The following is a 13832-nucleotide window of genomic DNA, read 5'->3' as shown; positions in this document are numbered from 1 at the left end:
GTGGACGAATAAGCTTCGCTGCCCCGACTTATCTAATTTTAGTAATTACTTTAGCTGTAATATTATTTTAGCTTTTCAGATAATAATACTAATAGGTGAAAGTGGTGGATCCTAATTAAGTGCCGTGCATGTGAAGGGATGAGAGAGAGAGAGAGAGAGAGAGAGAGAGAGAGAGAGAGAGGTGATCGATCATGTCTGACGCATGCAAGGCGCAGTGATAGTGTTGGAGAGGGACCCACGAGATTAAAAGAAAAAGGAATCAAAGGGAATTTGAGGAATCAAAATTGGGGCTTATGAGATGTATAGTCTTGTGTCGTGGGGATTCTCTCACTCTCATTTAATACAAAATATCATAGTCCCACAAGTGGAAAGATAGACTCTTTAGAAAATTATTCATATTTTTTAACTTCAATATATATTGAGAGTATGTTTGTATCCATTATCTTTTTTAAGAGAATAGAACAACAATACTGGTGGTCTCCTTTTAACACGTAAATTTGTAAAAAATTGTTTGATGATTTTTGTACTAATACTAATATCATGTATGAACTCCGAAATAAACTTTCTTGAAAGAAAATTTATCATCCCTTATAATTGCTCAGCTTCCATTGTGTTAGTGTTGCCTCTCTTGAAATCTTTCTTTTGTTTTGACTAACATTGTATTAGAGATTTGCATAGAATAATACATTAGACCTATAGTGGTAAACACTTGAGCTCTTGTACCAATACTCATGATGATTCTATCTTTATTTAATTGTAACAGTATTATATTATTTTATCTATGTTTAATTATGAATAATTAATTTTTATCGTGAGTGCAGTCATGTGACAAGCATCAAATGCTAACATCGCCCTCGACCATTCAATATTTACTACACCATCACACTCGCAGCAGAGAGGATGTTTTCACACTCAATTACATGCTAATGTCGGAATTTGAAATTTAACATTAAATGCCATCCCGATAGATAAGTAGATAGATGAAGAAGGGAAGGTGAGATCGGGTTTTCCAGGCCGCTATTTGAAATTTAACATTAAATGCCATCGCGTGCTCACACCAAATGACCTCTCTCTCTCTCTCTCTCTCTCTCTCTCTCTCTCTCTCTCTCTCTCATTGTGGCCTCAAAAATGGACTCTTACTCCTGCCGTCCTACGTAGCTAACAAAGAGAAATGACAGACTTTAAAAAAAAAATGTACAAAGGACAAGACACATCTCTCAAAGATTAATAAGGGATACCCCAGTTCAATTTGGGACCACAATAAAATGATCCGTGACTTCGTATAAAGGTGGCTAAAAAGCCAAAGAACCTAGGAAACATGATTATGACATGTAACTCAAGGTGTCTGACTAGTTTACGCGTAACTCGACTAATCTTCAGGTAGATTAACACAATAATTCATCATCACGGCTTTCATTTAAATCGTAAATGCATGGAAATTAAGAAAACATGATCTGACATGCATTTGTGTGAATCAAAAGCTAGCAAACTCAATCCATCTGTGATCTCTCATCTCCAATCATTTCACACCACCTCAGCTACTCCTCCAAGAACGCATCAAACAGGGAAAGTCAACTTGGTTGCCATGTATAGTTTCCACTTCATAGCAATTATTTGTATCATAATAGAAACTATGGGTGAAACAAGGTCGGGTTGGACCAAATTTCTTAAAACTACAACTTAACCTTAACCTTAGGTGCCCAAAACTCAATTCAATTCTAATTCAATCTTGTTAGGTTCATGCCTAGGCCCAACCTCGTTGGGTACATGCTAATCCAACCCGGCTCTAATTGACTCTGATTGGGCCGGGTTGGCCCTAATTAGTCTTGATTTTTATCATGGTCATACTAATTCTAGTTGACCTTGTTTTTGCCATTTATGTCCTATGCAAGCACCAATGGATCAAATGATCAATAAACAATTAAAATTATTATAAAATGCACACAACAATAAACGTTGAATTAGGACACCTTGCCATCTGAATCAATCACCTAAATTTTGTTTTCCTAAATAAAATGATAGGATAGCCCTAAATTATGTTACATAAATTAGGGTTAAAATTAGGGTTGGGTTAGTATTTTTCGACCCTAATCTACCCAAAGGATTAGAAATCTTAGCCCAAAACCTGTTAAGACTCAGGGATGGCCAGATGGCTTCAAGCCATTAGGGCCAAACTTATACCCCTAATGGAAACTATGGAGTATGATTATGCCATGCAATTATTTGTGTCATAATGGAAACACCACTTTCTTTCATTACCCCGCATATGTTTCTATGCTTAGAAGTTAAAAAGGCAGTTCTTAATTCCAATGGGTTCCACCATACACCGATCACCAAAATTATTATTTGTTCTTCCTTACACCAATCCAATCCTACTATCCTCATTCACCCATATCATGATCCTTTCTTGTTCACTCATCACATGTTCATGGCTGAATCAAATTCAAGGTCATTGGCCGGGTTTCTAACCCTCAATCCATCACCAATCAAGTTTAAGTGATCGGCATCTAAAAAACAAGATAATACTACGCAGTACCTAACCTAAACTTTCTAGGTCGACAAGATGGAATCTAAGGAAAAGTGGACATAAAAATATGCTGATCAGGAAATTTTAGTAGTAATATCAAGTGGCTAATTAAGTTTACTTTTTTTTAAAATCTTTTTTAAAATTTTTTAAATTTTTTTAAATTTTTTTAAATTTTTTTAACTTTTTTTTACTTTTTTTTTTTTTTGTTAAACAAGTTTACGTGATATTGGAGATCAATTTTTCAAATTTGAAATGGTTTCTTGCAGTGTCAGCTGTCATATGCAGATCTCATAGCATGGACTGTGAAAGGGATAATCAAGAGTATCCAAAGAAAGGAAAATTACCCAATAGAGAAATCAATGACAGCTTCAATTCACATCCTATTTGGAGAAGAAAATGTCTCTCTTACACATCAAACAACCTAACATCTCTATATTTTCTTAGGGAGAGGGTTACGTGGTGGTATTCATTAGTATAATCCCACGAATTTAACAGCTTTATTATTATTATTATTATTATTATTATTATTATTATTATTATTATTATTATGAAAAATGATACATCATCTAAAATGGAAAGTTCATAAAGTAATGTTATTGCCTACTAGCTGGCTAAAATGGAGAGTTCATAAAGTAAAGTGGCTTCATATATCAAAGAATAAAACTGGCCAAATAAGTGGGGCCGGTAGGACCCTGAGCGGGGACAATTAAATAGAATTTTTCTATTTATCACATTAGGAATCCATGCATCCACATTTGGAGACGTAGTGATGATAGCAATCTTATAGTCTTAAATTTTCATGAGCTCTTGACTTAATAATACTGTAGGAATCAATTAATAACTCTTTACCAAAAAAATTAAAATAATAATTAATAACTCTTGCATAATCATTGCATAAACGCATGAATATTATGTAGTATAGGGAGAAGATTGTGTGACGCCCATTGATGATGACTGACCTAATGGAAAAAAAACGACCCTTCTTAGTCTTTATGTTAATTTTCTTAGTTTCAATTAAGGGTGTCAATGAATTGGTTTGGTCTGGTTTGATTGTATTGAGTCAATTTCAATTGGATGTATTAAAGTTAAATAAAATCAATTGTTAAGACAAAGTTTGATTTTGGTTCGATATTTTAATTATTGAATTCACTTAGCGAGCTTTTATCAACCTATTATTGGGTTGTTACTAGTTTAGTTTTGATTTTATCGAGCAATCTTTGTACTCCTGGGCATATGGCGGCTAAGAGAAATAAATCTGGCCACGTTGGCAAAGCTCTGTTGGTACATCAAATAAGAGAAGTCTTTTTCCTTTTTTTTTTTTTTTTCTGTTCTTCAAGGTCAACTTCTAGCTGTGGATGGATCCTCTAAAAAAAAATAATTCTTCCACAATTATGCCTGGTTTATGCTAAGTGTGGGACTTTGTTTGCAATGCTGAGAGATGGATTGTGATGGTGGTAGGTCAATTAGCTTTTAGTATGACCATGGTTAGGCAATCAAAGCTTTCGCTTGCTATTGATAGAGGTGATGGATAGGAGAGTTTGGACACTAATTGAGTGGATAAGTTATGATTCGAAAGTGATTCAAAAGCAGTTGTGAGATGCATAAGAACCCAATTGATCCTTTGGTGTTGTGAACAGAAATGGTTGTCTTCCAGAAAGTACTTGGACAACATTTCATGGGGTATCGCTCATTATTACATAGAGGCTAACTCCGTAGTGGATAAATTAACAAAGCACGCAATGACAACTAGAAGTTCAAGAATCTGGAATGTAGCTCCTCACTTCATTAACCATGATTTAAGCTGGGATTCCCCCACCCCCAAAAAATATAAATAAATAAAAGAAGAAGATTTCAATTTATATAATTTTGTTTCTATTGGATTACTTTCTATGCTGATGGCCATGCTAAAAATAGAGTAGTGATCTAATAAGTAATTTGTAAATCGTATCTCTTTTAAAAATTTTAATGATATATGTTTGCTGAATTTTAGTGAAAAAATAAATAAATAAATAAATAGGAAACCATATTTTATTTTAGGGAAAAGGACTGGTATGCTAACGTAATACCTAGGAATAAGGTATGCTAGCGGGATTTTAACCGTTAAATGAAACATAAAAAATCTCATCCATTCATGCGGTCAGGTCTTACAAAACCTGTCCAATACTGCCGCTCCACGGTACTACTCCCCCAACCATGACCCCTTTCCGGCTAGTGTGCCCAAAGCATCACTGCCGGCAAGTTCAAACGTTCTTGCAAAAGTTTCAATTACACGGAGTCTGCCAAGCTCTAGGCCAGCAGTAGATTTATCGTTGGAAACGGCAGAGTCCAGATCGCGATTCTGACCACGACCTTTTCTCCTGCCAGTATGCCCGAAGCATCACCGCCGCCGACAAGTTCAAAAGTTCATGCAAATCGATAGAAAAAAGAATTAAACAAAAAAAAAAAAAAAAAGAACCACTCCTATCACTGATGTCGTCAAGGTGAACATCGGTATCTTTTATTGCCGCTCTTTGCAAATCGATAGGGGAAAAAAAAAAGGAAAAATTACATGATTACCCACAAAAAGTTTTGGTTAACAAAAAATACTCAAAATTAGGTTTGGGTTTACAAAACTACCCACCCAAAGTTTCAGTTAATAAAAATACCCAAAATCAGGTTTGGGTTTACAAAACTACCCAAAATAGTGATTCTTCATCTTTCACATATTAGCATGTATTTTTTTATTACTAAAACTTTGAGTGGGTAGTTTTGTAAACCCAAACTCAATTTTGGGTTTTTTTGTTAACTTAAACTTTAAATGGGTAATTTTGTAAAGGGAAACCTAATTTTGGATATATTTGTTAACTGAAACTTTTTATGGGTAATTTTGTAAAGAGAAACCCAGAAATGGGTAATCATATAATTGTCCCAAAAAAAAACTTGTCGTTGATGTCGTCAAGGTGAACATTTTATTGCCGTTCTCTGTGAATGTGAATCGAGAGAGAAAAGAATAAAAGAAATAAAAAAACACTCCATCAAAGATGAAGCAACAGTAATACCTTAATTGAAGAATATAAAAGCAATATGACCTGTTCCATACCTCCAAAACAAAATCATTCATTAACAAGTAACTGAAAATCAAAACTTACAAATGAAAGAACAGAAAAGGCAACGACAAAAGCCAAAATAAAAAGAAAATAAAGAACCAGAGGCGAAGCAACAACAATTGATTCATAGGTCCAAGAGTTATCCGGGAAGGAAAAAGGAAGCAACTCATTGCAATGGCTAATTCAAATATCACTACGACTCAACACCAGCTCCGGCTCTGGCTTCGGCTCTTGTGCGAGCTCCCTTCTCTCCTCCACCTCTGGCTCCGGTTTTTTCCCCCTTTTTCCGCTTAGACTTGATGATTTATCTCCACCATGTTCTCTGTCATACTCTGCTTCGATTTGAGAAAACGAAAACAGATCAAATTCGGAATTTGGTAAAAGATTTCAGACTGGTAAAAGATCAAATACGAAAACAGATCACCGCCGCCAGCAAGTTCAAACTGATAAAAAATCCCAAGATCCCACAGGAGTTTGCTTTCTCCGGCTGAATCTGGTAAAAGGAATGGTTTTCCCGACGAGAAGAGAGAGAAAAGGTGTAACAACAGTGGATTGAAAATTTGTATATCTTCTCTCCATCCAATGGTTTAATTCAAGTTGATCAAATTGTATGGTCAAAATCCCGCTAGCATTCCTAATTCCTAGGTACTAAGCTAGCAAACCTATCCCTCTCCCTTTATTTTATAATATTTTATTTGATTTTATATTGATTTCTTTTTTCTTTCAGTTATGGTTTGTGGTGGTTTGATCCGGTCCAATCCACTTTAATTTTCTTTCATGAAAGCCCAAACCAAACAGTTGGTAAAGGTTTGATTCGATCCAATTTTTTCAATCGATTTCAATGGGTCCAGCCTAAATTGACACCCTTATCTTTAATATGCTGATGAACTTTACTAGTAATATCAAGTGGCTAAGTTTCTTTTATTATTATTAGTACTTTGGAAAACAGGCTTGCTTATATATGAGATCAAATTTTTAAATTTTAAATGGTTTCCTACAAGGTCAGCTATCATATGCAGATCTCATATCATGCATCGAGTGTGAAAGGGAAAAAGGTCTACCAAAAAAAAAATAAATAAATAAATAAAATAAAATAAAGGAAAATAAAAATCCTAAAAATAATGGAAAATTTCCCTACTGAGAAATCAATGCCAGCTTCACAACCTATTTGGGGAACCTCTCTTCCACATCGAACAACCTAACATCTCTATATTTTCTCAGGGAGAGGGTTAAAAGGTACCCTTTAATATGGTCCTCTGAATTTTCATGGTGTTGTCCATGGATACCCACAAGTTTGGCAATGGGCAATGGCCAATGGCCAATGGCCAGAGAGATTAAGATGATACACCATCCAAAATATCAGATTCAATATTCCTAGCTATCAATATAAGACCTATCCTTCTTGACAACACATGCGTTAAAAATGGACTTCATAACTGATTTAATGTCTAAAGAAATGGTAAAGACTTTCCATTGTCACTGAGGTGGAGTTTGAGTCATCAAATTAACTAGCTCCTCACCAATCCTATTGCCTTGCTTTTAGTAATCCCATAAACAAAACTTTGATCACACATAATTATACATAGTTTAACTTGAATGTTTTAGGTCAAGGTAATCAACCATAGGTCAAGATGAAACACATAGTGAAGGATTGTTTTCCATGTGGTGATGGGAAGAAGGGAGAATCTATCAATATTGACCATAATATATATTATAGCGATTTGGTTGAGAATGAGAAAAGAGACAATGGTTTCTAATATTCCACAAGAAGTAACAAGTGACTGAAAATAATAAGCAATAAAAGATTATTTTTTATTTATTTTTATTTTATTTTATTTTATTGTTAGAAGGTTTATAAACGGCATATGAACCCAAGGGGGTACTACAGTTGGTGAGTAGTAAACTTGGTATGAGTCGTAAATTCGGACTCCTAAGTTGGACTCCCACTAGGCACACCTTGGGCCACTCATATAGGGATGTGTAGTGTTCTTCACTGTTTTCAGTGAAAGTATCGGGTTTTTCACAATTTTTGTCCCTCCCACTTGTTTCTAAAAATATAAAAACTAGTTTGATTTGTTTCTCCATTCCTGTTTCTAGGCATAGAAATAAGCATAAATTTATTTTTCTGTTTCCAAAAACAAGTAAAACGAAACTAAAAAATAAACAGTTTTTAGGGTGTTTTCTGTTTTTAAACACACAAAAATGAAAAAACATATTTCTCGAAACAAAATCAAACAAGTTCTGAGTCGATGATGATTAATGGAGATAGCCGATTGTGTGTTGGTGACTCAGATGCCACATAGAGCTGAGCGGGATTTGCCGCAAGGAGAAGACATATTTAATTCTACTATTTTCAGCAACGTTTTGAAACCCTAAAAATAAAATTCTGAAACACAATTTTGGGTGTCATTATTGGATAGGCCATGTTGGTCGACTTGTATTGGTATTGAGATGGCCGATACAAATCGGTGATACAATGTTAATGTTATTATTTTACTTTTTTTTTTTTTTTTTTTTTGAAAAAAAAACAATGTTTTGATCCCGAATCAGCCCGATATGACTGATATTGATGGCGTCCAATACCCCGTGCTTTAGGGCTATAATCACATCTGGTAATATCCCCCTAACATTAATATAATGAAACGGAATCAGCAATGTGACTAGTGGGAATCAGTTGAAAATTGATCTGAACCTTAAAAGCCCTATCTGGATCGGCAGGAATTGAGACCAGGCTTGGCGGATTCCATCAATTTGATTATAATTTTCAAAATCTTGCTCATAGATCCTTGATGCTTGGATGAGACTCTTGTAATAATGAAAAATGACATTTTAGTCCTTAATGGTGAGATCATTGGTGCCGATATATTTTAGAAATCCATTCCAATGAGATAGAATTCCAAAATAATGACTCTTGGCTCTAATTTGGTCTGGGCCGACCTTGATTTTTTATCATGATTTATTGAGTGTTCAATGGTCAATTTTTTAAGTTTGGTAATCATTATTCACCATGGTTGTATAAGCTACTTAAATTTTTTTATCTAATGATGTTTTTTAGATTTTTCATTTTTATTTTAATTTTCAATTCCAATGGCTTTAGATGCAAAGCCAGATGAATTTTTAGTTATTTTATATTTTGCAATGTCAAGATATACCCAATCCTAAATGGCAAACAAAGATCAAAGTCAATCAGAGACATCCTGACCAGGCCCCATCCAATCAAGGTCTGGACTAGGCTGGGCTGAGGCCTGAAGGATTAGGCCTTAATTGAAGCTTTTAATTCCTGAATTAGGATTCAGGATGAACTTGAACCTTATTAATGGGACTCAAAGTTGGACTAGAGTTTTAAAAAGACTGGCTTAGTTTCAGCCCTATGCCACAACACTGAATGTGTTTAAGAAATATTTAAATTATTTTTGAATATATCATCAGTTGGACCTTATTTGGAGCTTCAACAGAAGTTTCAATTTTTTCGCAGCCCAATGCCTGTGAAGTATTTTGTAAGTTGTAACGGTCGGTGAGTGAGGACCGTTTGATTGAAGGATTTTAGTTTTTCTGCAACTGAAAACCACGTGGTCAACAAGTCATAATCGGTTACTAAAGGTACCCACACGTTTTTCTTTTCCTTCTTACTGTGGTACCCACATTGGGACCCACTAAGACATGATAGTTTTATTGGATTTGACCTCTTATGAAGGCTGAGAAAAAAGAAGAAATGACGTGAAAAACAAAGAATAAATTACTTGATTATCCACTTATGGATTTTCCTTTACAAAATTATCCATCAAAGGTTTCAATTAACAAAAATACTCAAAATTAGATTTTTCTTTACAAAATTACTCACTTAAAGTTTAAGTTAACAAAAATACCCAAAATTGAGTTTGGGTTTACAAAACTACCCACTCAAAGTTTCAGTAATAAAAAAAAAACATGATTATATGTGGAAGATGAAGACTCACTATTTTGGGTAGTTTTGTAAACCCAAACTTGATTTTGGGTATTTTTGTTAACTGAAACTTTGGGTGGTTAGTTTTGTAAATCTAAACCCAATTTTGAGTATTTTTGTTAATCAAAATTTTTTGTGAATAATTTTGTAAAGAAAAATCCAAAAGTGGATTACCATGTAATTTTACCAAAAACAAATGAGGGGTTGTTGGTTGATCAGGTGGTTGCGATCTTGGCCCGTTACAATGTAAAGGCGGTTTGTAAAATGGACCCACATCGTTATAGGTTGGGAGAAGCTATAGAATGGGTCCATTTTACAAAGAACGACTTCCTTACTTCCTTCCAGTCTCTCATCAAGTTCGAAGCTATTATTTGAAGAACAAAGAACTATTCCTTCCAATCTCTCGTCAAGTTACAATTTAAGGTATTTTTATTATCTCTAACAGTTATTGAGGGTTTCTTGAATCTTGATGGGTTATAGTTTCAAAAGCTTTTTCAAGTTTCAGATTCGATTTGAACTGTTCATTGTGTGTTTGAATCTTACTTTCTCCACGTAGTTCAGAAGGGTAGAGAGTAGAGAAGTAGTGCAGGTGTTTTGTAATTTTGAATCTTATATTCTATGTCGGTGGTTGAAGAACTCCAATGGGCTTTTTAATTTTAATATAAGATTAATTCTTTAATTTGACAGTTAAGATGAATACTAAAAACCCCTTGGACGTAATCTTTTACTCCATTTTGACAGTATTTTCTCAAATTTAATATTTTTTTAATTGGTGAAAGAATGTTTCTAAGCTCTTGCTTTGCTGCTCTGAAATCTGAATCTTCAAATTAAAATTTTTTTAATGGATTAATTATGGGTATTTAATCTGAATGGTGGACCATTCTCATTTAGTTTTTTAATGCTTTATTTCTCCTGTATTTTCCATGTTTATTATACTGTATATATATCTGTAATGATTGTACTATTTTCCTTAATTTTGATCATGTTCGATCTCTTCTTCTCTGGTAATCTCTGTTCTTGTAACAACATAACAATATGAACTGATATTAACACTATTGCTATAAACCCATTTAGAAGCAGGGGATGGATCCCAATGATCGATTCAGTATCTACAATTAATGATTAATCTCTCGATCACTCTCTCTCTCTCTGTGTAAAATGGGTGTTAATATTAAGTGAGTGTTGGTTCTTTCATGGTTTATGTTGTTTCTGCATTAAATAAAGCTTGACAGTCATTGTGTCAAGCTTATTACTGGGGTTATATTTATTGATTGTTCTTCCTTCTATTAATCTAGCTTCTCTGAATGTTTTATTTTTTGGGGGTTATTTTGGAATTTTCTGTTGTGATGGTGTGTAACTGTTGGATGGTTTATTAATTTTTCCACAGATTCTAGAGTTGATTCAAGATGGAGGTTGTTAATGTGAGCATGAAAGTGGCTACAGGAAATGAGGAGGAGATCAAATTTTTTTCTGAGCTGGTAGACAATCCTGAAGAATTGTTACAATGGATACAAAAGCAACAAAATGAGTTGGTTGAGATTGAGGGTCAGATGAAGATAAGCAACAAGCCTCGTATTATTTTCAAGTTCTCTGCACCTAAAAGGGGAGCTGATTCTGTGATGCTGCCGGAAGACAAGAAGAGACCGAAGAAGAAACCAAAATCAGAGAAGAAAAAGGTTATTAAACGAGTACCGAATCCACGGCCAGTTGCACCCAGGCATGAACCAGTACCAGCAGCAGTAATGCCTGGAGAACTTATGAATGCAATTAGTGAGTGTGGTGGTAAAGATGTGGTGTGGGTTATAGAGAAATTACTTGAGAGAACTGATGTGAATACGCATCATGCTCGTCTATCTATTCTAGAGAGTCGAGTGGCCGCGGAGGAGTTCCTAACAACTGAAGAGAGGACCAAAGTTTCCAGAAAAATTAAGATACCAGTAAAAGTGTTGTTGTTGGTGACAGGAGGAGGAGTGGATAATGAAGAAGGCCCCCAAATCCAATCAAGGGAGTTCAACTTCACAAAATGGTATATGAACAACAGTGCAATATACGTATTCATCACAGAATGGAAGTGGTTCTTGATGAAGAACAATATAGAAGCAGGTGACAAAATCCAAGTTTGGTCTTTCAGAAGATCAGATGAGAATAAGCTTTGTTTTGCAATTCATGTTATTCGACAGTAGGATATGTTTTTAATGTTTTATAGGAGAAGAAACTTGAGATTCTCAATACTATTATATATAAATAATGAACTTCAAATATTTGTTAATGTAAGGTGAGGTTTTTTTCACTTCAAACACTTCCTGCTACTCTTTCTCTGTGGTATAAATTATTATTCCATTACTCTTTGGAAGTGTTTTTCTACTTATGTTGACTCCACACAGTGATGATGCCAGTGGAGGAACATTTGTTTTGTTGGGCTTTAATACCCATCCACCTCAAAGCCAAGTAGCCAACAGGGGCACCATAGCTGTAAAAGTAAGGTGAGGTGTGTTTATACTGTTCTACTTTTTTTTTTTTTTTTGATAGAAATGACTACCTTTTGGTTTGGAATGTGGAAATTAGAGAGAAAAAGAAACAGCAAATAAAAGAGGTGGTCAGGCTCATGAAGCTGATAAAAGAGGTATTTGGACTCTGGACACATTGGGCATTCCTCTTTTGACCAATGGAAGGCAAACCCAACATTGGATTTAAACATGCAAATCAAGATTATTTCACTAATTTATTTATGGGTAATAGATCCGTCCCTAATGTTATTGCTACTATACCAGGGCATGGACCAATGAAAAGATAGGCAAAAGCATTTTCAATTCCCAGGCAAAGGGATCTTTTCATGCCAGCTATGTCAGGGGCATAGCTGTATATTGTGACTAGGGATGATTCTTTTCCCTTTTTTTTTTTTCCTATCAATGCCTCCTAAATTTAATGTCCAAAATAACTTGGGCATCACCCTTCTGTTTTTTTACTCTCTTGCTACCCAAAATAATGTGAGATTACTTCATTATTGTCACATAAAAAAAAAAAAAAAAAAAAAATTACTTTATCACAACAGTTTACAAGTAGTTAGCTATTCTTGGCCCAGCCCATCAAATTCAGCGGAAATCATTCGCTCTTAACTACTACAAACCTGGCCCAATTGACGACAACTAGCTCCTATCAGGTTTAGCACGCTAGAGCACTTCTTCTTTTTTTTTCCGATAAATATCATGTCATTCGAAAGCACGTGAAGAACAGTAGAAAGATTATATGGTTTCTTCAACAATGGAGTGGAATATGTTGAGATGACTGATAATGATTACTAAATTCTAATCACTAGATACAATTTTAGTTCATTAAAGATAGTCAATGAAGGAAAAACTATGTGGCAGGAAATAATTTATTCATTTATTCCACGGTTGACTTTACACTATATAAAAGTATTCTGAAAAATAATACAACGGCACCTTTATGGACACCCCAAAAAATCATGCAATCATTTGTCAGGACCCACCCAACTGACGCATTTACCCAGAAAAAAAGACTGTATTGTTCAGCTATAAAGAAGTAATAGGTTCTAACCATAGTTATTAAAAATTTTGAATTATTTGTGAATAATTTTGTCAAATAGAATTTTACCAAATTTTACGAATAATTCTATCCAAATCTGAATCAAATAAAAAATTCTTAATTTTATAGATTTTTTTAAAATTCACGAATAATTCAATTGAACCGAATTTTATCCCATGTAAAAAAAAAAATTTATCTTGAATAAGTCATTAAGCCTTTAAAAAATAGTGTGGTTATTATGCATTTATTATCCTAATATTACTTTTCTTCTTTTATTAATAGAAACTGACAAAACTTATCTTTCCTAAGGTAATCTCTCACACTTTAAAAAAAAAAAAAAAAAAAAAATCTCTCACCTCATTTTGGTTTGACTAAGTCATATAGTCGTTACTCTCTCTCTAGTTTTTAAAGTGAACATGCATGGTGGATGACGTGAATCTAACTGAATTTATGCTCAGTCCCCCTCTCAATTTCTCTTTCTCTGATTCAATTATTTGAATAATAGGAAATGAGTTTAGAAAAAGAACAGGAGCTAAATATAATATATTTATCTTTAAAATTTAAAATTTTAATTTTTATATCATTTGTATGTTATGTTTATATGATAATTGATAGACAATATGAAACACGTATTGCAAATATTAAAAATAACATATGAATTTTTTGTCCGCTTTTTATTTTTTGTCAACAAATAATTCCCGAATCTGAATCCAAACTCGAATTTTATTTT

General features: G+C 34.0%; 1 protein-coding gene across 1 annotated transcript; it reads left to right on the top strand.

The window, feature by feature from the left end:
- Nucleotides 1–9872: 9872 nt before the first annotated feature.
- LOC122060068 lies at nt 9873–11899 on the top strand. Its single transcript, XM_042623231.1, has 2 exons — nt 9873–9979; nt 10944–11899. The coding sequence occupies exon 2, from the start codon at nt 10963–10965 to the stop codon at nt 11737–11739; it is 777 nt and encodes a 258-aa protein (XP_042479165.1). The 5' UTR covers nt 9873–9979; nt 10944–10962; the 3' UTR covers nt 11740–11899.
- The last annotated feature ends 1933 nt before the right edge of the window (nt 11900–13832 follow it).

The sequence above is a fragment of the Macadamia integrifolia genome, chromosome 13, assembly GCF_013358625.1.
Source record: "Macadamia integrifolia cultivar HAES 741 chromosome 13, SCU_Mint_v3, whole genome shotgun sequence".
Classification (NCBI taxonomy): domain Eukaryota; kingdom Viridiplantae; phylum Streptophyta; class Magnoliopsida; order Proteales; family Proteaceae; genus Macadamia; species Macadamia integrifolia.
Note: the sequence above shows the minus strand (reverse complement) of the source record. Positions and strands in the feature narration are given on the sequence as shown.